The sequence below is a fragment of the Episyrphus balteatus genome, chromosome 1 (assembly GCF_945859705.1).
Source record: "Episyrphus balteatus chromosome 1, idEpiBalt1.1, whole genome shotgun sequence".
NCBI classification, from domain to species: Eukaryota; Metazoa; Arthropoda; class Insecta; order Diptera; family Syrphidae; genus Episyrphus; species Episyrphus balteatus.
Window position 1 is genome coordinate 121065625 of NC_079134.1, and position 27227 is coordinate 121092851.

General features: G+C 29.6%; 1 protein-coding gene across 3 annotated transcripts in view; it reads left to right on the forward strand.

The window, feature by feature from the left end:
• Positions 1-27227, forward strand: part of LOC129907405 (pseudouridylate synthase RPUSD2-like) — a 133169-nt gene that overhangs the window by 90194 nt on the left and 15748 nt on the right. For all 3 annotated transcript variants that reach the window (XM_055983586.1, XM_055983587.1, XM_055983585.1), the window contains one exon: positions 20491-20583. In XM_055983586.1, coding sequence (XP_055839561.1) covers positions 20491-20583 — 93 coding nt within the window. The remainder of the gene's footprint in view (positions 1-20490; positions 20584-27227) is intronic.

A 27227-nucleotide genomic window follows, 5' to 3' on the forward strand; every position in this document is an offset into this window, starting at 1 on the left:
GTTATTTTTCATTTTTGACTACGAATTAAAATATTTTGAATGCATATTTTTCATAAAAAGAGCTCACTGATTCCATTTCAAAAAGATTCAACTCAGTACAAGCATTAAATAATAAACAGTACACAATTTACTGAAACAACCGAAAATGATAAAAAGTCGTAAAAATTCTACCCAAAAGTGATCTTTTTCTTCCTTTGAGACAATCTCCTGAATTACACGTGGTTAAAATTAATTTTTTCTCTCTCATTTCTAATTCTCTATTATATTTCAAAGAGAAATAGTTGGGTTATTCAAAACAAAGCTTAACTTTATGATTTGATTAAATGCAAGCTTTTTTGAGTTTTGCCCCATTGTGCGACGCAGCCCACGCAAACATGCATTCTCCCTTGTATCTTCTTCAAAAATCTTCTCGAAGCGGAGCAATATTCTCTTTTCTCATGATAGATATAACTCAATTAACCTACCGTTTTGGTATATCACATTTACAATATCCATGAGACAGTTTGATCAAGCTCCAAAACTTGGAAATTTCATATCTTTTTACAAAGTTAGCAAAAAAAAATACAGACATAAAAAACATGGTTACGAAATATCAAATCTGATTCGCACTGAAATATTATTTGGTTGAAACTCGCAAATACATTAAAAATTTCAGTTGAACAAAAATGTTTCCGGGCAAATACTTTCCGGTAGAAATTACAATAAGACTGATTAAATCTAATTTTGTATTATATTTCTTAAGTTAAACCATGCACACAAACTTAACATAGTTTGAAATTATACTTCCAACAAAAACCTTCACCTTGCTTATGATGTCATAACAATAATAACTGACCGCAATTAATTGTAAATTATTCAGTAGTAGATATACCTAATTGCTAAGAAACTTGTATTAATAACTATTTGAATGAGAGACTTCGACACGACCTTCACACAATTAGTGAATATTTAAAAAAAAAATAAAATTGAAAAAAAAAAAAACTACAAAGAATCAAACAGGTGCATCAGAAAAGACTATTTATGTAATAATTGTTTTTAAATCTTTTTAAGTCTGCCAGGGTAATTATTGTAATATTTTTTCCATTTTAATCTTTAAGATTCGCTTATAGAGAGAGAAAAAAAAACTCATTGTTTAGATTAATTTGCATTTCTATGATTTTTCATTGAGAAGTTGTACATTCACATCATTATAACATCAAAAATGTATTTACGCATCCGTTTTTTTTTTTATCTCTTTATTTTTAAATTTATTAAATATTCAAGTATCTAAAAATAGTTAATGAGCTCCCTTGTAACCTCTGAAATATTCGATGTTGACTCATAACAAATGATTATTATTATTGGCGGTACCTAACTTTAGTTTTGCAATTATGAACTTTTTTTAAACTTTAGATGGTATAGGTACAAAAAAACAAAATCCAATTGATGAATAACTTGTTAGATGAATAAAGCTTAATAATCGCATCTCAAGTAAATATAGCTTGAGGGAAGGTTGAGATTGAGATATACCCATAAGCCATAACAAATTAAAAGACAATGAGTTTTCTATTGTAATTGCGAAATCAAAAAGAGATTTACGTTTATTTAAGAATTGACTGAACGTTGTTATTGACACGTTTTTTTCGTTAATTTTGTTTTTTTTTTTGTTTGTGTAGTTTGTATTATCTAACATGCAAGATTTGGTCTCATGCAAACTACGATACGAGACTAAAAGTCGAGGATGTTCATGTTCATGTTTAATTTAATTGACAGAAACTCTATTCGAGTTGATTAAACAAAATAAACGAAATGAAAATTCAAAAAAAAAAAAAATCCACTAAATATTTAAGGGATGTTCATAAAAAGCTAATAAATTCCCTTCATATAAATGTACACATAAAATGCTAATGTTCTGCTTAAAAAAAAAAATGTCTGAATATAATTGAATAAAAGAGTGTGCTTTCGCATAATCCTGTAACAATCAGTCAATCAAATTGATGCTAAACATTAAATGTTTGCGGTTAACGGCGACGACGGGCTCCCCAGCCTTTTCGAACACGTCTTCGAAAAAAAGCACTTATTTTTGAAAATCTTACCTGACATACACACATTTTTTGCACGTATGTAAGTAATTTTTCGCATATTTATTGTTGCTGCATGACTGGTGGAAAATGTGTCAGAAATAAATCAATTCATCACTTCATTTGTTACAATATTGTGAGTTTCTCTTCCTCTCGGTTGAGAGATGCTGGCTGAATCAAAAACTCATATATGACGAAGAGTATTTCTCCTTACAAATTATACTTTAAGTGTTTGCCCTTTCAATCATTGATGTGTGAAAATTGTGTCTTTTATTTAAAATTGAAACCAGAATCACAAACAAACAAAACAACAAAAAAAAAGTTGAGAAGATTGATAATGCAAATTGTACTCTAAGGACAGACAAATGTTAGGATATGGGTAGGTAAGTGTACCACAGGGCTGCTGGATAATATGTAGTTTTTCTTATCAACAAAAGTTATCACAGAAAATATGTTAAATATATTAAGGGTATATTATGGCAGTAAAAATATTTTCATTGTCAAAAAATTTAAGGGCTCTCCAGAATTTTGTAATTTATTGATCACAAATTTTTTTTTCGGTTTTCAAATAAATGCAGCTTTTTCGAAATTTAAAAAAAAACCCTCCTTGAACTTGATGTCCCTGTCTATAATTGATTTTTGTTTTTTTAAATTCTTTTGTTTAAAAATTGGTCAATAGTTTTTAAACATTAAGTTTCTTCAACATGTTTTACCTTCTACCCCATTTTGCTTCAAATTAATTAACGGTTCGAAGTTTTAATAAACCTCAATTTCCAACTATTATTTTAGAAGAGCACCATGAAAAAAATTTGTATCGTTAAAAGAACAAAAGATATTGTAATTTTAATACAACAAAACTCGGGTTTTCAAATCAAGTTACCAAATTCTGAGAACCCTAAAGTTGGTCTTTCAGCATATTTCGTCTGTGCTATTACTTTTGGGACACCCTGTATAAGGGAAATTAAAAATAACTTAGGTATAAACGTTTACTTCGCCACCCTTGATTTAAAGGGTGACCCTTATTGACACTTGCTTGCTTCCAATCTCTGATGTAAAATAAATTACTGAGTTTCAATATTATTATTACTTAGTTTTTGATATAATCTCACATGTTGTCTACACCTGAAATTAAAACACCTTTTCACCTGAAAAAAAATGTATAGACTTATTTTATTCGAAATTCCTATTTAAAAGAGAACATTTTTTATTAAGTTCGTAAGGGTATCATACCATTGATTTTGTCGGACTTATCGCGAATTTTCCATATTTCCCTAAAAACACCCTTTCATATATTATATTTTTATCGACTGCTTGGATTTTTGGTTACTGTTCTAAATCTACGATGATAGAGAATGAGAAAAAAAAGGGTCTCGAAAGTCTGTCTGTCCGTCTCTGTCTGTCAAGATGTCTGTCGGTCTGTATAAGGAGCTACAGCCTAAACCCTAAACGGATGGGCCGATCTACTTCAAACTTTGTATGTAGCAGTTTTTGGATCCTGTACAGAGAGGTTTTTGGAAAAAAAAATTTTGGACCAAAAACAACGGTACCTGTCATATACCAATTTTGGAAAAATTTAATTTTCGCAAAAACGGCTCCTACGATTTTTATAAAAAAAAAACCAAGTATTAGTTTTTAAATAAGGTCTATCTTTCAATGAAAAAAAGTTTTTTTTTTTCAAAATCCTTACACCGGTACCTCCCATAGAATCGTTTTTTAAATTTCAAATTATCTTCCAAATTACTGGTTCAATTTTAACGATTTTATTTATCCAAAATAATTTTTGGATTTTTAAAAAAATTTAAATTTTTTTTTTTTCTTTTTTAAATCAAATTTTTGAAAACGTCACATTGAATATTTCTGAAATTTTGGTTTTACGTATTTCTCCGAATTTGTCGGAGAAGCATAGGCCACAAATTGGACAAAAGTTGTCTGTATGCTCTTCGCCACTCGAGGAATAATATAATGCTGGTAGTGCTTCCTCGGAAGTGTCATTTTCACTTTCGTTTTCCTTTTTGTTCTGCTAATTCAGCTTTGTTTTGTTGGTTTGCAACGTATGTGACATTTTACCCCAAAACGTCCAAAAATATGAAAACCTCCCTGAACAAAAATTAACGCCAAATATCATGTCTAGACAGGAACACACGTTAAGTTTACATATCAAATCCTAACTTTTTGAAGTATCTTTCATAATATTTAATTGAAAAATCCAAAAAAATAACGTTTTTAATTTATATTTTCTCGAATATTTTCAAAAACAAATAAACAAATAACTTGAGCGTCCGTGTGTCAGGTGAATTAAGCATTACTGAGCGAACACTGCATTGTCAGAATTACCAATATGAGCTTTGTAGTGTAAAATATTGAAATGTGGCATATTACCCAAACTGGCATATTCACCCGAAATTTTTTCAAAAATGCATCTTCATAAAAGAAATTAAACTGCATACTTTTTTTGGAGCTCAATTTCATTTAAAGATTTGTGTTTTACATTTGAAGAACGAATTTTAAGTTTTTTGTATACATTTACCAAATTTGTATATAAAAAGTTGTTAGTTCTATAGGAGCAAGTTAGTGCGACCCAGTCGTGAATTTTATTTTTAATTGCAGCAATTTCAGTTGGAAAATGACAATTCCTCTCAAACTCTCAGTTCCACAATTCCTGTTCCTCGTTAAATCACAAAATACACATTTTTTAACAATAAACATTCAACATTGAATTGTGACAACTTATACATCATCAAAATTTATATTATATTATTAACAATAATAAAAATTCTAGCAATATAACCTTTTAGCATTCCTTAAAATACATTCAAACATATTTAAAGCAACAACTACAAATATTTTCTTTGATTTGACATCAGGTACCATTTGTTAAAAAATAAAAACAAAATTGCTTCCACGGACCTTTTACAAATTCCAAACATTTGTGACGCTAATTCTAACCAAAATTCACCTGTCAGCTTGTCTTGAATTTTATTTTGCTTTCTGCATCCCTGTTTAAAATACAACAAGCAATAAAATTTCCTTTTTATATACGAGTACGTTATTAAAGCTAGTCTTGAGGCGAGACTTTATAGTTATAGAAGGAAAAATGAAAACAGCTGTGGCATAGTTAATTATTTAAATACAAAATTAGCACAGACCTATACTAATTATTGCACATTGCAAAGTGCAAAAATAACAAACAGATATCTCCAGATTCCAGCTTCAGGAAATACGCAAGTGCTCTTCTTTTATATGAACACATCAAGAATATAGTAAAATGTCAATAGAGTGCGGATACTTGAGAAATGAGAATGCAGTCGGTTGTTTTTTTTTTTTTTTTTTCTACCGATAGAACCTCATTAATACACCTCCACCACCATCAGCACCGCCATGAAAGAGCTATATTTGTTTCCCTCATTTTTTTTTTTTTTTCAATTACTTATTTTAATTATAATGAAACTCATTGCTCTGCAATAAGTCACGGCATATAGACTTACTTAATATCAGATTTCTACCCAGAACGAACAGTTTATTTCTTTTCCATTTTTTTTTTTCTATTCAAGTCTTAATGATATGCCCGGAAATCAAAATCAGGTCAGTCCGTCAGGCAGCAGTTAGGCAGGAAGGTAAGAAATAAATATCCACCTATATTGGTCATTTGACTCCCGCACCCAGTAACTGCCATTAACTTAAACGCCTGGAATGCTTTCTACACGAATTTTAGCATATTTGGAAACTTGGACGTTTATTTTACGCCCTCACACATTTCGATAAGTAAACTAACACGCAATCTATTCACCCCAAGGATAAAGCATAAAATATAGGGCAATGCAGACAAAAAAGAAAAAATACAAAAATACAAAAAAAAAAAACAAGAAGAAATTGAAAGAATTCTTTCCACCTTTCATCACCATGGCAGTCAGTTTACATATAGCGAATGTCAAATGTAGTTCCATTTCCATTAAGATATATAGAACGTGTGCATTTGTCAGTCTCATGAGATATATTTGAGTTTTGTTTTTTATGAAAGTTATGGTGGGGATTTCTAAAAAGGGTATTTGAAAGTAAATATTGGATTCATATTTATAACCGCCTTTGGAACTACGCGATATATTTTATAGATACACTTTACTGAAATATGTATAAACTTTTCGATAATAATGAGCTTTCAAATTCTAGGTTAAATTTCTAAAGTGAAATTGATACTTTTGTGTATTGAAGGGACGAAATTTATAAACAATTTGATGATTAGGAAACTTTAAAGAAAATTTGAAGTTTTTTGACGAGTCTGGTTTAGAAATGGAGACGAAATGAAATATCTGTATGGATTTTAATTTAATGAGGCTTTAAGAAAATAAAAATTGTTTTCAAAAATACCAAAACAACGCTTTGCCAAAGGATATTATCCATCAAATGGATGTATTTCGAGCCTAGCATTATGTTGAAGCATATTGATAATTTTGTCTTGTGTATATTTGAGAAATCGAATTGAAGTTCCTCCTAGTAATGCTAGGATAAATTTTACAGGCAAAAAGTTGGGCAAATACACAAACTATAAAACTAAGAGAAAAATAAAAGATTTAATAAGATGTCACGTAGTAGGTTTAGAGGCATTTAATTGGATTCGGTTAAAGTTGAAATCTTAATCATCGAGCGCTAAGTTAAATGACATCAATAAATAATAAAGCAGGATATATTTATTTTTTGTACTTCGTCTTGAGTTGAAGTATCAATCAAAACATATTACTGCAAGATTTCAAAATTTTTGGAACGCACTGAACAGTGGTCTCAAATTTTATCACAAAAAATTATTATCTACTTTCTACTAGAATTGAATGTGTGGCAAAGCTGGATACTACTACACAAGTGGAAATATACAATTTTTATTGAGTTGGTTTTGAAATAAATAATGAAAGGCACTTTAGAAAAAGGAAAACCACTACAATTTAAACGACCGACGAGGCTTTAGTTAGAAGTTACGATGATAGAGAATGCGAAAAAAGTGGGTCTCGAAAGTCCGTCTGTCTGTCAGGATGTCTGTCGGTCTGTATAAGGAGCTACAGCCTAAATTGATGGTATACTTGGTATGTAGCAGTTTTTGGATCCTGTACAGAGAGGTTTTTGGAATTATTTTTTTTTTGACCAAAATTGCATGAACCTAAATTTAGTAAAAAAAAAAGTGTAAAATAAAAATTAGAGACCCAAAAAACGAAAAACACAATGTTTTTTTTATAAAAAATTTGTTAAAAAAAAAAAACATTTATTGTAAAAATCATATTGAACTTTTAGGTTCATGCTATGGCCATGGCCAATAAGTTAACGAGTAATTTGCATTTTATTTCAAGTTGATAGCTTCATTAGTTTTTGAGTTACGTTGCACGGCGCGGAAAAAAACGCGTTTCGAGAAAAATGCGTTTAAAGTTTTCGTTTTCGTACTGTGGTAGGTTCGAAGCGCGTAGGTTTCGGGACTATCTACGGTCTTTTGAGGCTTCATTTAAGGCTAAGACCACTGAAAATAGTTCTTCGGTTGATAAATGAGTTTATTACGCAAAACAAAAAAAAATAATGCAATAATAAAAAATTCCAGAGGGATTTCCCCCCTTAAATTTCTCAAAATCGCCTTCTACGATTTTGATAAAAAAATTCAAGTAGGTATAAGTCCTTTGGCAAAGTCCACCTTAGAACCGTTTTTTTCAAATCCTATTTTCTCATAAAACATTTGCTTAATTTCAACAAAAGCACTTCTATATTTTTTATACAAATAAAAAATTAAATTTTTAAAAAAATAGTTTTTGGATTAAAAAAAAAAAATTGAAATATTTTTTTTTATCGAATTTTCGAAAACTGAATGTTTTTGAAATTTTGGTTTTAGGTGTTGATTAATAGTTTCTACGACATAAAATACCAACTTTATTTTAAAACATTGTTTTTCAAAAAATTATTTATAAAAATCAATTTCTAAAAAACGGCTCTAATGATTTTGAATATTAAACTGCATACTTTTTTTGGACCTCAATTTCATTTAAAAAGTTGTTTTTTCATTTGAGGAACGAATTTTATTTTTTTTTTTTTATTTTCATATAAATTTACAAAATTTGATTTTAAAGTTCAAGTGACCTCAACTCCAAAGCGTTTCGACCAGGTACGACAGTGGGCTCATCAGTTAGAGTTGAGGTCACTTGAACTTTAAAATTTTTTTTCTTCGTTATTTACCAAATTTGTATAAAAAAAGTCTTAAAAATTTTAGCATTTTGAATTCCAAGAGCAAGTACGTGCGACCCAGTCGTTCATTTTATTTTAAGAAGTATCACTAGTTCTAGACCTCTAAAAAAAATAAAAAAAAAAATAAAAAAACAGTTCTATGACAGGTGAACGGATGAAAAATATTTTTCTTACTTTTTCCAAAAGTAAGATTTTATTCCATATTTGCAATATTATGGACAAATGTTTTCTACCAAAATCTTTAGAGCCGTTTAAAAAAAAAACACTCATGACTGTTGTCACTAGGGGTCTTCGAGTTCACGAGATTGCCAAAGTTATAGTTGCATAACTATGTTAATTCTTTAATGTTTGGTGTTAGATTTTTTTGAGACAAAACGAAAAGACTATATAAATATTTCGTTTTCTATAAATAAGTTCCTTACCATATTTCTGTTATCATAAAACAATAAGCTCCACTAAAACTTCTTTTTCTTTAAAGTGAAAATTTGTGCGGTTTCTTTTTCTGGAAGGATAATAAAGTGATTTATAGAAGTATCTGTTAATTGTCCTAAAAAAATTCATAAAGCAGTTTGTTCTATCATTTTCGTCACCAGTTTCGACAAACCACGAAAGAAAACATTGAAATCCACACAAAATCACAAACTCATATCGTCTAAGAAGGTTAAGCACGCATGCAAAATTAATTATTAAATTGGCAAGTGAAAGCTATATGCACCTATTTTTAATTCTAATATTCAAAAATGGTCTCATTATCATTTATTTTCGTGTTCGAAATGAGCCCTTAGGTCCGTGCATGGCTAGACAATCAGTGCGAGCGAAGCGCTATGTCTTTGATTTATTTTTATTTTTTTTTATATTTTAATAAACATGTAGGTACGGTACATTTATACAAGGAGCACTGCTTCAGACGTATTTCCATTCATTCTTCATTCGTTGGGCAGGCAGCTAGCGAGAAAAAAAAAAGTAGAGATACAGGGAGACTACATCAGGCTAATGTGGCGGCCAGTCGAAATGGCAATTTGCCAAATTACTGTTTTGCGTTCGACTTCATTTGTTCGGTAAATTGCAAACGTCAGCAAACAATATATTAGCATTTATTAAAAAGATTTTTTGTTTTCGAGATACAAAAAATCATATCCATTTGATTAAAAGATATTCTTTTTTTTTTCTTTAAATACACGGATGTACTGATGCAGAGATAACACTCTAAACGCAGGGAAATTAATTTTTTGACACTTTCAACCGAGATATTAAAATCAATAAATTAAAATTTTAATTGATGAATTTTATGGATCATTATTTGATCGTTAGTTGGTGTCTGTGGTTTTTTTGATTTTTTTTTTAATAAATGCTAATCTTTCATCGGGGATCATTAATTATTAATTTAAATGTCAATCTTTTTATCATTTGTCAAAAGAATTTTTAACTAAAAAGCAATGCAGATGTGTTGACAGGGTCAACTTGAAGAATTTTTTTTTGCTTAGGTAAAAAAAAAAAAACATAATTGATAGACAGACACCAAAGTTTATAATTGAGGCAAAATTGATGTTATAGGAAATTTATAAGGTGAGAGAAGATAAAAATAACTCAAAAATCTAGTTCTTTCACTTTTGGTCCGGATACAAACAAAGCTATAGAAAACAACGAAGCAGATTCAAAGACAATTTCAGTATATTTTCTAATACAGTTTATGTATGCTTTACAGTTCACACCCTCAGAAGAGGGTGTCCGCATATGTTTTTTTTTTTTTATATATACCATCCATTTTAGCTGTCATGTCATTTATCTTTTAAAATGTAGATATTTCATCGTTCTAATGAATTACTTTGAACTGTTATATGAATCTGTTGGAGAGCTGTGGTTGCCTAATAGATTTTTCAATACTTTTAATTGATGGTTAAGTTCTTCAAAAAAGACCCTTTTAACTGCAAAAAATCAACTTCGACATTTTGAACTGTATTTTAAAAATTAATACTTTGTTGAAATTTCTTTTGTTCTTCAATGAATTTCTGTTTTTATTAAGCGAGTTTGACAAAATATGTATGTTTAGAAATATTAGTTCTTTCGTGCGCTCTTTTTAGTGTTTAAAGTTTTGCCGAATCTTTATTTAAAACACTTCAAAACTACCTGTAATTTATCGGTATATCGATATGGATCATTGATAACACTAGTTTACAGCCAAAATGGACACTCAATCGCACTATTTTTTTCTTACGTACTTTGATCTCAGGAACTCGGAAATCACTTTAAAAAAAATTACGATGAATACGTTTTCGAGATATAATTTTTCAAAGTTTCTTGTCGTTTTTTTTTCAGCATACTTAGTATTTGGGCTATATCTTGAGTAATAAATAACTAATATGAACAGAAAAACCGAAGCAACAAACACTGGAATAACTTTTTTGGGTCACTCTAAAAGTTTAAGTGCATTGTATCAAAACACTTAAAAAAAAATTTTGCAAAAAAAAAGAGTTTCTTACTGACATAAAAAATCTAAATCTTGCGAATCCTCATAGTTTTATATGTTTTATATGTAGTACAGTTTCTGGCAAAGATAACAAGATAATTTTCTCCAAAATCAATGGATAATTTTTGTAACAATCAATACTTTCGACTTTTTTTTGTTATTTTTGTGCTTTCGTCTATAACTTGAAAAGGAAGCCGAATATGAAAATTTTTATTAAGTAATTTTTTGTAGATAATTCAATTTCCTATCATTATGTATCCTTTAAAAAAAAATTAAAATATTGTAAAAAACTAATGAAAAACTATAATATTTACTAAATAGTCTATTTTTATCCTTTAAGCATTTATAGATATTAAACATATAACGGAGAAAAGAAAATACTTTATCTTTCAACATAATGGTCACAAAAATTGAATACGGCTAAAATTGGATAAAATATGGACTTTCAAAATCTACTGTTTTTGGTCTTTTTGAGCCATTTTTCTTTAACTTTGAAAAATCATATCTCGAAAACCTTTCCACAAATGTTTTTTTTTAGATAAGATTTTCGAGTTTTCTGGGCTCAAATCTATACGAAAAATATAATAAAATATTTTTTTTTTTTAATTTATTTAAAAAACGTTTGAGCCCATATACATTTTAAAATTTAGCCTTGATCAAAATAAGGGACGCCCTAATAGATAAAAAATACAAATTAAATAAATTTGGAGTTATATTTTGTAATTCAATTTTAAAGTTCAAACTCCAAAAGCGTTTCGCCAAGGTACGACAGTGGGCTCATCAGTTAGATCTGTCGTACCCTTACTAAGATGCCTAATTTTAAACGATGTTTACCAACACTTATAAAACTCACAGGATGAGTTATATTTTGTATACATACAAATTTTCAAATATTAAAAAAAAAAATAGTACATAGTAGATAACATTTTGAAAATATTGTTAATCTACACATAAAAACAAAAGTTTCAAAAAAACATAGAATTAAAAAAAAATATTTTTTAATTTTGTTAAAGGTTATTTAAACGTTTCTGTTGTTGAAATCTTTTGAGTCGTTTAAAAGAAAGTGAGAAAACAAAATAAAAAATGTGTTTGACGCACAAATATTTTACTAAAAATCTTTAGAGCCGTTTTTGAGAAAAGTAATTTTTTCTATTTTTGTTATATGGCATGAAATTAATGCAACGCTTCATACAAATTTTATACCCTAAATAAGATGTTGAAGATCTACAAGAGCATATTTTTTAATCGAAGTTTAATTCTGTTATTCGAATAAGGAATTATAATTTCCCATAAAGTGTTCATATTTACTTATTTAATTTTGTTTTCCTAAAATTTTTCAAATAAAAAAAATAAATAAAACAAAAGAAAAAAAATAGACAAAGTGTCATGCCCCCCACGCAGACCTTAACTTGGGAAATCGCGCTGAAAAATATGAGTTCTTGGTGTTGATTGAACTCTTAAGCATCTTAAAAGGCTTCTCATTATCATTAATATCACCAAATATGTTAAAAATATTATTATGTAATTATATTTTTTTTTTTTCAAAATTACATAATTATAAAACTATCCTCGACACAGAAGAAAAGTATAACCAAGCATTTCACTAAAAAAATCTAAATGGTTTTTTGACACGAAACCAAAGTTAGTATAAAAAACCAAACGGGATGAAAATACAAGCTTTAAATCTATACACGTTCATAAGGTCATTCATAATACCATATATCCATTAACTAATTCGAGCATACAATTTCAGTTTTTACTACGTGGTGGTTTTTGAAAATCTTTTTTAGAAGACAACAGTCACGCATTGATCATTCGACTTTAAACCACCTACGCCACATCATATAACACAACAGTACAATAGCCTGCATCAAATTTATAGTTTGTTTCACAAAAAAAAAAAAAAACAAGCACGTGATGATGAGAAATTCTCTGTGGATCTGGATTTTCTATTTCTGTGTCTGTAGATATTTCTTAAATGCAATAAGTGCCTTAGACAAGAATCAACTTTTGGTGCATTCACAAGGGATTTTAAAGCAATTCCGTTCCTTATTGTTTGTAGAATACAGCATTTGAAACATCCCAAGCAACAAACAATTGTGTGAATTAATCATTAAGAATTCACAGCATTATTTCACTAATAATATCATTCGCATAACATCTCTCTTGACAACATGAATGATGAATAAAGCACGAGTTTCAAAAAAGAACAGATATACTCTACTAAGGGTCGTATATTCAGTCGGATTCGTTTTTCGTATATTGACTCGAAATCATATGGTATAGGTTAGTATACATAATAAATAAACAGGCCAAACAGAAATCTACGGAATAAAAGATAGTTCAGTGTGCTGCTGCTGCGGTAGGTAGCCATCCCACCACATCATAATCAAGCCGTTTTTCCGGACTGTCCGTCTGGCGCTGCGAGTCGCGTCGCGTCGCTTCGCAACTGTCGGTTGTCTACACACAAAGCACATACGAATATTTGCATTGAAAAGTCGACAAAAAGTCAATTTTCAGAAATGCTAACAAGTGATATTACTATTCCGTGCCGGAGATTACGTACATACGTTTATTTAAAGAAGAGTTGATGGATTTACTTTTAGTTTTTTTTTTGTCTCTCTTTTTTTCTGTGTGGAACTTCAATCCTTGAATGAATGAAAGGATGCTTGGGTTTTGCCAACTGATAGATCATGTTATTTCTCCTGATTTTTCTCTTTTGGGGGTTTTTTATTCAATATTTGGACAATTTTTTTTTTTTCATTTTCAGGATAATTTTTCGTATCGTGTGTGGTTCGAATTCTACGAACTCTAAAATAGAAAGTTGTCTGCCTTATTACTTTACTTTTACAGCAGGAGCATTTTTAAAAATACATTTTAGTGTCCTTTAAAGGGCATACGCAATAATACCTCTTTGCGCAGTGGCTAGTGCAATGGAGTATGGACAGCAGAGGTCTGGGTTCGAATCCCAGCCTCCAAAACGTAAAAACTTTTTTTCACGGATAATCTTACTTAATCTTACTCGTTATAGGTTGAAATAAATTTTGAAGAAAACTGATTTAAACACACAAAATAAAGTTAGATGTTCAATGAATATATCGCAAATTGAGGTGCATAGTGTCACAACTGGAAAAGTGTCCTTTTTGAATTAGATCGATATTGGAGTTCGCAAGGTCAAGATCTACCTACATTCCTACCAATTGGCATGACTATCTGCAAAACTCGCCGCTAGAGAGCAGAATTTCGTTACTAAATTCATCTGTTTATTTATGATTTTCTTATTTAACTTGTCCTGAAAAATCTTGTTTTTTGAGTTGTGATATTTCGGTCTCAACGTGTTAGTAGGTTGAAAAATGGTAGCCTCTAGAGTATTTGCTTAGCAAAGCCAAATTAGCGCTGATTTGCGCCGACCGTTTTGATACGATTAAACTCTTTTGTGACCTTAATTGCTTGTGGAATGTTTAAGTTTGGTTCTCCAAGGAAGACAAGAACTGTTGGTCTGAACTTACCCTGGTCAGGTATCTGGATGAGCTTCGTAATGTAAAGGTTTGTTTAATGGCAGGAGGGATGTTGAATGTTTACCCATGCCCAGCACAACAGTAGTCGTCCGCGTAACGACCTTTCACGCAGACGTCCGCTATAATTGTTTCCGACTCTTAATTAGCAACGCAGAACCCAAAGCCGAGTTTGTCCATCAGTGAGCAAGTCTTTCGCTCGAAAGGTTAGCTATAAATATCGCAACTTTTGACCTTATCGCTTGATTAAAGCTGTTGGATCTACTGTTGAAATAGATTTGCCATGTAGTGCCGCTGAATTGTAAGCCAATCTACGTGATTTGCAACTTTCTTATGCTTCAGTTCCCATTCCGGATCCTAGGACCTAAAGCGAGTTCGTTCGGCGCAAAACCCGATATGCAAGTCTATTACTCAAAAGAATTCCTTATGTCCTTATTGCCGTTACTTGATATTACGACCTTTGATTTTATTATTAGAGTTATTGGGCCTATTATTGGTAGTACTGGCAATTCAAGATAGTGAATTTTTACCATCGCCCAAGGAAGCAGTCGCTTACATGCAGGTGTCTTTAGTTTTTGGACCCATTCACTATCGTAAAATTAAAAACGATTTCGTTCAACGTAGGACCCTAGTTGCAAAGTCTCTTATTCAATCACGTTATGATGGATGTCTGCTTGTTTTTAGAGCTTGATGGCTTTGGTATGTAGGGTTGCTCAATAATATCCATTGTCCAAGACAGAAGTTTTCTACGTGACAATCCCATCTTAAGCTTTGGTTCCCGCTCTATGATTTTAGTAGGGTCTGAGGCGAATTCGTCCAGCAGAATACCCAGTGTTCGTGCAAGTCTCTTAATACTTAAATAGGTTTTTGTGAATTTCACACGTTCTTGTCCTATTTGCTGATTGAAATATTAACTATAAAAGTCTTGGAAGAATGTTAAAACGAATTTAGCAGGTAATACATAATATTTTTTGTGCATTCACTTTGGCTCGGACCTACATATAATTCTTTTTTGATGATAGTTTTTAGCCATTGGAAATAATAAAATGTTTACCAATTTTAAATTGACAGCAGTATTCTGAGTTCGAGGTTTTTGATCATTTGATTTCACAATTTTCCATTGTCAGGTTTTTTTGAATACATGAAACAATTATTAATAACTTGCTCTTAGAGTTCAAGTTGCTTAAATTTGTAAGACTTTTTATATAGAAATTTGGGAAATGTAGGCATATAAAAAAAAAAAAAAAACATAAACAAAAATAAAATTCATTTTTCAAAAAAATAAAACAATATCTGAAATCAAACTGCCCCACAAAACAAGTATGCAGTTTTATTTTATAAATTAAGGTGCATTTTTAGTAAAAAAAATATTTCAAAATCGTTAGAGCCGTATTTTAAAAAACTAATTTTTTATAAATAATTTTTTGAAAAAAAAGTTTTAAAATAAAATTGGCATGCCTTTTTGTAGAATTCACTAGTCAATATCTAAAAACCAATGTCCCGTTTTCGAAAATTTGATTTTTCAAAAAAAAAATTTCAAAATTTTAGCCTTGGCTTATATTTAAATTATATAAATGCTTTTGCAGTTTTGCAGAAAATCTGATTTGAAAAAAGCGGTCCTATGGCAGGTACCGTTAATAATGATTTTCAAAAAGTTTTTTTTTCTTCAAAAGATAGACCTTGTTTAAAAACTAACATTTGAATTTTTTTAACAAAATCGGTGGGGCCGTTTTCGAGAAATTAAACTTTTCCGAAATTTTTGTATGACAGGTACCGTTATTTTTGGTCCAAAAAAATTAATTCCAAAAAACCCCTCTGGAGAGTCTCCAAAAACTGCTACATAGCAAGTTTGAAGTCAATCGGTCCATCCGTTTACGCTCTAGTTTCTTATACAGGCAGACAGACTGACAAAGAGACAGACGGAGTTCCGGGACCCACTTTTTTGGCATTGTATATCATCGTAATGTCATGGAAAAATGTTATCTCAACTTTTTTTTTTTTACGAATGCATAACTTGATTATAGGTATAGTACCTATATCGCAAGTAAAAATATTGAATTTGGTATTTGTTTACTATTCACACTTTGTGCCAACTCAATCAATCACCTGTCAATCAAATATGTCTCAAAAATGTTTAAAATACTAAGACAAATTGGAAATAAAACTCTTGAGTCTTGACAATTCATATCGTGAGAACCGAGATCTTGAAAAAATGTATGTACGAATAGATACAACAAAATGAGAGAGTGAGAGATTTATTTTAAAACCTTAAAACTTTCAGTATGTCATTTTTAGTCGTGTTTTATTGATACTCAGTACTTAACTCAGTAAAATTTTGCACGGGAAACAACAATAAATGATTGCTAAGCATAAAAAACAAGTTTTTTATATGTTGGTTGAAACTTTTTTTCTAAACTTATACATTTTTGACCCTTTAACAATAAGGATTATTAATAAATAAATAAAAGTAATCAATTGTTGTTGTTTACAGCATAAAATGTTTACTCAGTAAAATACTAAGTACCAATTAAACACGGTTTTTATGTGATTATTGTCACTTATTGTCTTATCTACCTACAGTAGATTAGATTTCTTTTGAGTTCAGTTAATTTAGCTTTGTATATTATTTAATGTTCATTTAATTATGTAATCTATTGAAAATATAGTTTTTACTATAAAGCAAAATTACAAATTCTATCCTATTTTCATTGCCAAAAACTCCACTATAATGCGTTGGTCTGGTTAGTGCGTGTCAATATCGTGTGTGTGTTTTTTTTTTTTTTTTTTTTTTTTATTTTTATTTTGCGGCAAAGAGTGCAGGAAAAGGCTAGAAAATCTGTGAAATCAAACTGCGTAAGCGTATGTTTTTGCTTTATTCTTTTCTTTTGATTTTCACGTGAACTGACAACAACAGCAGGCGCTTCATCTGAATATATTTGCTCTACGAGAGGAAAAGCAAACAAAAATCGAGTGGGTGGACACCGGATTAATATTTGTTTGTCAGCAGTAAATATGAAATTTCATTGTTAAGTGTTAGATAACCGCAAGAAATAAGAATCTTTAACTGACTGTTTATAATTTATTAATGAGATTTCTTTTCTATTTAAATTGTATCAAAAAAATAAAAAATTAACACATATAAATTTGATGGAACAAATTATTTAAATCGATTGTATCGCTAAATTGGATTAGAAATATTATGCATACTAAACGATTAAACAAAATAAAAATAATCTAAAGGAAGATGTTTTTGATAATTAAAAAATAAAAAAGTTTTGAACTTTGAAGTTTTGAGATGCATTTATTTATGTATTATTTTATACATGTTTTATATGTTATATGCACACAAACAATTTAATTAAAATACAAAATTCAAGGCTTTCATTATTAAAATCAAAAATATATCAACACTGAAAAAAAAATACTATATTTACAAGAATAATGTCATGTAAAAGAGAGTAGTCCTTTTTGCGTCTATATGAAATTCATCGTCCAAATCATGAGAAATATCCTCTTAGTAGATCTTTGTGTTTTGCCTAGCAGATGACAAGAATTTATCATTTCCTACGAAATAAAAAAAAAAAAAAACAGTTTAAGTTTAAGAATGTAGCAAATTTTAAGTTATCGACTGAAAACATAGAAGGTGGCAACCCATACATTACATATCAGTAAAAAAAAATAAAGTTACATGTTTCTAAAAAAAAAAAAAAAATGTTACACATTCGCCACAGTGACCAGTGTATTTATGAAATTATTAATGAAGATTATTTATGTGTTGATCATTACTGCACCTCCGCTGGAAGACTGACGTAATTGCAAAATCTGAATTAAGAACGTTAAAATGTGGTAAAAGTTAGTGTCAAATGAAAAATACTGAAAATCAAAAAAAAAAAACATGGTTGGCACTTTTAAAATGATAACTTCTAACCCTGTTATGATTTTGTCATATTTTTGTAGTTCGATAAATAAAAAAAAAAAAAACTATGGCCTCCTACAAGTATGGCAATTCTATTCAATTTACAAAAAACCTTTTTTGAGCTGAAGAGCATAAGTTTTTATGCATTTAAAGGCTTAACTATACACTTAGATGATACTGGGCCTTATTCATATACACTGTCTAAGCTGCTTCTTAGAAAGACTAAAGTTTATCCTATTGAAATAACATTGGATTAACCCCAGTCTAAGATAAACCGGGATCTAAAAACGACTATGAATATGCCCACTCTCTTCTTTCCGCAAAAATTTATCTTAAATACGAACAAGTAATAACTTACCCTACACAAATGCTAAAAACCACTAAAAACACTTATTTTTTAGCCTAAATACATCATATTTTATTGAGGCACTCCAAAATGGCTTGATGTCGTTTATATTTAGAAGTTAAAGGTGTTCCTGTGTATTTTAAAAGAATAAGTCAAAAAACTAAATTTATTGTTTGATAGTGACTGTATTTTATATGAACCAGAGATGATCCTCGATCGTTTTTCCATAAAATGTCTGTTGCAAAAAGATATTGCTGAAAAATCACTCATCAGTATAAAATCGATAAATTCATAACTTTTGCATTCATAAACTGAATTTTTATAATTTTCTTGATTCGTTTTTATAAAAAAAAATAATAAGTTTTTTTTTTTTTTTCTGCAATTTTAATTGAATACGTAAAAAAAAATATATAAAAAACCTGCAAAATAGAACTTTTTGATTGCATTCCACTGCAAAATGAATAAAAATGTAAATGTAGGTACAATGTACACAAATTTTTGTTTTTATTTTATCTGAAAAAAATGAGAAATAAAGCCTTTTTTTTTGTTAATAGATTAAAAATTTCAGTTTATAAATTTATTTAAGTATATATTTATTGTAAAAATCAAAGTGTGCTATAATCGCAATTAATAATTTAAACGCCCTCATAGCTTCCGCATAACTCAAGTGCATTGAAATGTTAAAGTTCTCTTTCCAAATAATACTCATTTTCTGTCAAAAAGTTATTTTGGTCTTTAATTCAAACAACAACAAAAAAATACCAAAAAATATCCTCTCCAAAAGCTAAACACAATAATATTAAAAAAAATGAACTCTGTTAAAAGTTAAAGTTGCAATAGAAACTGTTCATAATTAAAAAAAATATATAAAAAAAAAAAACAAAACAAAAAAGTTTCTTTTACAAACTAATTGAAAAAAGAGAATTATATGGAAAAATTATAACTAAGTATGAAAAATGTAGGAGGCCTTTCACATTGCTTCCTCTTTTATGGATGGCTGAAATTCCTTTAAAGTAAATTCAGCAATCGTAAATAGTTTAAAAATAAATTCTGCCTTGAAGGAGTGACATTTTGCCACAACAGTTAGAGTGCTGCAGCACCAGTTCCCCATCCCATACACAAAACTGCATACTGCATCTTTGAAGTAGCTACAGTTAACTGAGTGTAGGTATGGGTACTCTATATGCAAACAAACAACATCAAAGCAGTATTTGTTTTATTTTACCTACGTACTCAAATTGTTTGTTGTTACTTTTCAAACAAAAACAAAACAACGACCAAAAAAAAAACAAAATATAAAAAGGATAAAGCACTTTAAGTTATTTATGCATTCTAAATTGAAAGCCAGGTTTTCGTTGCATTAATTTGAATTTAATGTCAGCTTAAAATGCAGGAAAACATATCAAGCAGTTGTGGTTAGGTTAGGTTATTCAGCAACACCCAAATATCTCCTTGATATTATGACCAGAATAAGCAATCCTTAAGAATATTGAAACATTGCCAAAAAATACAAAAATAAAGAAAACAGGTAGGTATGCTTTTTTAGTAGGCCAATATGCATATGCTTACGTTCTGTATATTTTTTTTTTTTTATTTGTTGTGATTGAATTGGTTGTCCTTAGAGACTGGTAAGCAATGTTTGCATAATTTGATGTCAGCAATTGTATACAAAAAAGATAACATGTCATGGAAAATGATGCCACTAAAATGTGTCCTTATGACTGGGTGATTTTAAAAATGTGGTGTTTGGTGGCTTTGGGGAATTTCAAATCTATTCCAATAAATAACTTTACATTGCTGACATTTAATAAAATTTCAGCATAATAAAAAAGAAAAATGTATCAGCTGTGTTTGACTCTAGCCATTTATAATAAAAAATAAATAAACATTAAATTCAATGTCCTTACCACCTTAATGCTGACGAAAAAGTGATATTTCAATCAAAGTTAAATTTTATTTCTTTTTTTTTATTTCAGATAATAACTCAATGTGACAAGGAGAAGCTAAGATTACCAAATCCAGAAAAAAGAAAAGCGGACGAAAATGACCAAGTTAAAGACTTGAAAAAGGTAATTGTATAGTCAAAAAAATGATCTACTGAAAGTTTAGAGTTCTCAAAGCAGTCAGACTATCTGAGCGAATGACAAGTTGTTTGCGCCCACTTTTTAATAGATGAGACTTTTGTCTAGACAAGTATTTCCTAGAAATAGATAAAATCTAAAAAGCTTTTGAACAATCCATCAAAAATACCAATTTCAGTAGCTATTTCCATTTGTTATCTGTCAGCGAACTATCAGACAAGCTCTTGACGCAAAGTGTTTGTATTTTACAAATTTCTCATAAAGTGGTATCGAAAGAGCACATCATCCAAATTTAAAGAGAAATATTTTATCCTCTTAGTGGATCTTTTTATGGGTAAGTGGATTGTTTTGACTAGCAGATGACGAGAATTTATCATAGTCTACAAAATAAAAAAAAAGTAAGGGATATGTTGAAGAAGGTAACAACATTTTGAGTAAGCAACTGAAAACGAAAAAGGTGGCAACCCATACATTACAGTTGACCAAAAAATTTACAATTACATGTTTTATTAAAAAACAAGAATATTTCACATACGCCACAGTGACCATTTAATTGATGAAATTAAACATAAAGCTTCGATAGTTCGTCAAAAAATGAAATCAGATGAATTTTGTTGATTATTTAACGACTTACTGCACATCCGCTGCACGACTGGTGTAATTGTATATATTTCGAAAACTGATTTAAGAATTTTTAAATGTTCTAAATGTCCAGTTCGACTCGTATATAAACTGAATGCTAAATAAAATTAGAGAAAAGAAGTAATAAAACAACAATCAAGTATATTTAATTTGGCTACATAAAAAGTTTATTATAATTAGTTTTTGTTGTATATAAAAATCAAAGAAAAAGATCTAAAGAAAATAAATTTATAAAAAAAAATCAAATCTTCTCCTCTATTTTGTTGGGAAAAAATAATTGAGTTTGAAATATTTCTTTGAATACATTAACCCTCTGTCGGCACACGGGTGCGAATTTGGCAAAACAAAAATAAAAAGTGGTCACAAAAAAGTGTCTTTATTTTTTTGGAATTGTAACTACAATAATCGAATTCCTCGGAAAAATCTACATCAATTTCATGTATGATTCTCTATAAAATAGTGAGACCGAAAAAAGTTCCAGCGACATGTAAAAGTATAAACCAAATTCGCAAAAAAGAGTTGTGCCTACAGAGGGTTAAGTTGCATATTCGCTAAGAAGCCATAGTACACAGTAAATTGTTTTGACAAGTTAACGTCACATCAACTTTTCAGTTGGTGTTGTTGCTAATACAAATATTTCATAAATTCAAAACAGTAACCTTAGAGCTATTTTACTTAATGCATTTGGAAACAGAAGTTACACTGTGGCTCTATGATCTGTTGTATGCAATGCAGATCGTACAGAATTACTTAGAAAAAAGCCTAGGGTATAGATAAATATTGGATACAACGAAAAAAGCAATATCAGACGTAAACTTAACAATAAAAAATGTCAAAAAAATCAAATAGCTCTCATCGATCGATGGGACACAGAGGACTAAAGTTTTTTTTTAATTTTTAGAACAACAATTTAACACTTTTATGTCTAAGAAAATTCAGTAAATCGACAATCTTTGTCCGTCTCCTCCCTCATTTAAGACTGGGTTCCCTTTTTCAGCAAAGTCAAATCTCATGTAAAAGCATTTGTGTGTATTAGTGAATGTGTTTCGCTCTCTCGCCATCGAATTCTCTGGTTTTTTACTCTCAGGATGTTGGTTATGGTTTTCATTCATTGTCTCTTTGTGAGATCGCCATCGCACTCACGCGTGCGGGGTGACATGCAAATGGATGTAGGTATTATACTACATAGATCTTTATATGGATATGGTGTTTGTGGACGAAAACTGGTTTGAAATTCAATATTTTCATGAAAGATTTCTGGAGTGTATACCTATTTATTTTTGAAATGAAAACTTGTTTCCATGTTGCTTTTGTGGATGGCATTTGAGTTTTTTGTGTATCAGAGAAATTTTTTGCATTATAATTATAGTTGTTCAGCGGAGAAGCAGGTAGAGGATGTGTTATATGGGTGCATTGATATAATATACTTGACAGTATCCTTTGTGTAGTTTGTATAAAAATATGAGTAGATGCGCAGAAGGATTGGTTTTCAGGTTCTTGCTCACTTTTTTAAGTTGTTCTTCGTTGAGCAATTTTTTATCTCGCACACGCGCGTGCCGGCTGACATGGAAATGTATTTACTTACAATATATAGAATGTTTAGGTTCTTATCTATATGTTGTTTGAGGATGGACTCGATATCAATCCAATTTACTTTCAACACCTTTTTAATAAAGATTTTTTTAGAGTCACCAATGCAATGAACTCAGTTGAATCGATTTTGTTTTTTATTTACCTATACCTACATTATTAGGAAACAAAAATAAGGCAGCATTAATAACACTGGTCAACAAAATTGAACTTTTTTTTGCCACAAGAACCAAGATATACTTTTCTATAGGTTTTTGATATGCTGAACTCGAATCTGAAGTCAAAAAAAATTTGATTGGCCTCCGTTTTTGAGATATAACCGTTATAAAATGCTGAAAAACGTCATTTTGGCTCTTTTCTAGCTTCTGTTTTTATGTGGGGTAATTCATTATAAACAAATTTGTTGCCAATAGCATTTTTCTGATTGCGCATTCGAGTTCAGCAACTCAAAAACCTTTAAAAAAGTATATTTTGGTTCTTGTGGCAAAAAAAGTTTAATTTGTTTGGCCAGTGCTATTTCTGAGTCAAAGACCACTCCTTAAATTTTAAATATCTCGGGAAGTAAAAAAGATATCGGAAAGATTTAAACATTTTTTGAAAGAATAAAACCAGTTCTTATAGGAACCGTTACAAATTTTTTCATAAGGAACTACCCCACATAAAAACATAACCTCGAAAACAGCCAAAATGACGTTTTTCGGTATTTTCTAACGGTAATATTTCAAAAACGGAGGCCAATAAACATTTTCTGACTTCAGATTCGAGTTCAGCATATCAAAAACATATAGAAAAGTATATTTTGGTTCTTGTGGCAAAAAGCTTGTTGACCAGTGTAACTTATAAGTTACTTTTTTTTAAACCTTGAAATTAATTTTTCAACTATGTAATCAAAGTTTAGGGAAGTTTTCAAAAATAATTTTCAAGATCAACACTTTGAAAAAAAAAAATGATCTATTTTTTCAAACTGATATTTTATTTATAAATTCAGATAGGCATTAGCTACTTTTTTGCTTGTTTCCTCAGTAGGTGTAATTTTAAAAACTTTGTTTTTGCTAAGGAAACATACTGAGCATCTTCACCTATTCAAAACTATTTCTATAAATACCATCAGGTGCATTCTAACCACAAATACACTTATATAACCCTTTACACATTCCCCCGCGAAAATATAACTATTATACCTACAAACCTACAAAAAAAAACCGAATCCGCAACATATAAACAAAGACTATGAAAAACAAAACGATATATTTATATTATATAACCCCGCACGCACGCGCGAGTGTAGTATAATAAACAATACAACCCAGAAATCAACCTAAATAAAGAAATCAATCATTGTGCACAAGCACATGTCAAATGTCAATACACATTTTTACACACAAACAAATGCATACCACATATCTAATCCTTTACCTATATCCCCGCACGAGCGATGTGAATGCAATGCAAAGAATTTCGCTGACACCAAAAAAAAAAAAACCCAAAAGTGTCAACTCGCAACCGCGGGTGCGATATTATAAACACGAAATGAATTGTTAGAAAAAACCCAAGAGTCAACAAGAACAAAACAACCCTTTTTGAAAACAAAAGATAATGATCTTGCAAAAAATATCTACTATCTACCTACTCTCTGCAGCATCTTCATAATTTCATGAATGATTTCTGCCTGCCTGAGTGAGGAAATAGGAAACAAAAAAAAAAAAGTACATATTATGTAAACACAAAAAACAAAAACAAAATATAACGAGAAAATGAGAGCGCAAGAGCAAGTTTTTTTTCAATAAATAGAAAAGAACAGAAAAAAAGAGTTCATTAGCGCCAGCTTATGCGTGGCATTCTTTTGAACTAAATTTGCATGTGTGCGTGATCAATGGAATTTTCAAAGTAAAAAAAGCTAAAATAGACACTTTTTCAACAATTTATATTAAAAATACTGTGAGCAAAAATATATATTTTTTTTTTGAAACTGATTTGAAATATAATGAAAAAAAATAATAAAAATAAATTGTGGATGCTTTGACTGCCCCTTCCTCAAAAACAGAATGCAAATATTGGTTTATTAAAATCAAATTTTTAGTGTGTAAATAAAAAAAATATTTTTTTTTGGCAAACGGGTTGCATGAACAACTTTATTAACTTCTCATTAAAAAATACAAAAACATTTTAAAAAATAATCACGCTTTGCCCCACGACCAAAATGCTAAAAAAGTGCATTTTGACACCTTTCCTTCAAATTAACCGTTCAAACTAACTTCAAATTAAATTTTAGAAATTTTATTGGATTCTCCTAATTTCCCTTTATTGTTTTCTTTTTGTTTCATCTAAAAACACTAATAAACGGTAAAGTTATTCTAAGAAGAGTGAGTAAAAAAACATGAAATTACAACAAATTAACGAAGCTTTTTTTCTAATAAAAAAAAAAAAAAAAAAAATCAGTTTCACGTACTGCATGAAAACACATTTGATCATTATAAAACAAAAAAAAAATAAATAAAAAGTTTATAAACAACGGTGCCCCAACCAAAATTCTGATTCAATCTAAATTTGCAGGAAAAAAATCATTTTCGACCCTTATAAAAATCGCACAAGAAATGTTTCTAAAATTTAAATGATGCAAAAATATTTGTACGTTTATTACCTTTTCAAAAAAGTACGTTTCATAAGATTATCTTATAAACTGCAAAAGTTATACAACAATTAGTCAACCGTCTTCCATTAAAATGCTATGGAAACCCCCCCTTAACACAAAATAACCAGCGAAGATAATTAAACAATCAAAATAAAGACTTCACTTCAAATTATAGTCATTTTTGATTTTTTTAGAAATCTTTGAAACTAAATTACCTAACAAATAAATGATCGATTATTATTAAAAACGAAGTGATGTTTCACCTATCCAATGTCAAAACTTTTGTTTTAGTGTGTGTTCTTTTTATTTGTTTTAATTTTTTTTAATGAAATAACGTTCTACACTAAAGAAAAAAATTCTTACCAGTTCACTCTACCCCACAATATTATTAGTAGATGCTTTTTGACTAAGGCCGTGTTTGAATTGGGTTAAATATTTAGCCAAGGATACATTTTTGACACTATTCAGGCGAAAAGGTAAATTTTCAGCTGTCTAAAATTTAGCCTGCTTTTTAGCTGTGTGAATTGGGATAAATTTTTGATGGGCCTAAATAATTTGTTCAAAATTATTTACACCATTTGTATAATTTTCAATAATTAAACTTGATTTATGAATTGTAATATTTAAATTAAAATTTTGAACTAGTTTTTCTTCTCTTCATAATCATTTTGCTATTTGTAATATAAATTAATAAAAATCAAAGAATTGTACGTTATAAGATATATCTTACTGTATACATATCCACATTTTTGAAATAAACTGAACTAAATCTTTACAATATACATACTTCCAACACGCGTTGTTCTGTGAATTTTATTTTTGATTCTTATGCACTACCACTTTTTTCATTTTTGTCTCATAATGTTGTATTTCTTTCTCAATTTCCATTCTTAATTTTCAGTTTTTGATTATTTATTAAAAAAAAAATACATAAATCCTTCTGTCAAAAATTTATCCTCTGAAGATTGACAGCTGAGAATTTATCTTTTAACTTCAATAGTGTCAAAAATGTATCCTCGGCTAAATATTTAACCCAATTAACACATGGCCTAATAATAACTTCAAATTGCGTCAATTAACCACAGTGGTTATAATGATTATTTTTTTTTTTCTATACAAATTCTATGTTGGTGATTTTGTGTTTAAAGGAAGGCCAAAAGGTTTTGTAAAATGAAAACCGAACTAACATCTTTTTCAAAATGGCGGCACTTCCCGTACACCGACCGTCCTAACAAATTATGTTTTATAATGAGGACATGTATCCAAACATATTCTATAAAAAAAAAAGAAACCTTTAGAGCTGTGTTTACATCAAATAAAATGCACGACTGGGGCCGCACGTACTTGCTCTTGCAGTTCAAAGCACTTTTATGTTAGCTTACTTGTAGGTTATTAAAGCTGCCTCTATATACATTTTTAAGAAATTTGGTTGATGTAGGGGAAGAGCCGGCATGGAGGCCAAATGTTAGTTAAATAAAATTTTTTTTTATTTTACTTGACTTTTTTGAGAAAAACTAAAAACTTAGAGCCATTTTTGAGAAAATTGCAATAACTCCATAATGATGGACGGGAAGAGCCGACATCCGCGATTTAAAAAAATGTAAAGACCATATTTCCACTATCCGTATTTTTTGAGAAAAACTAAAAATGCAGTTATGTTAGAACTATATACAGCATTACGTGTGCTAAATTTAATCGAAATCGTTAGAGCCGTTTTCGAGAAAATTGCAATTACTCGAAAATTTTGTATGGGAGGTATACGTTCTAA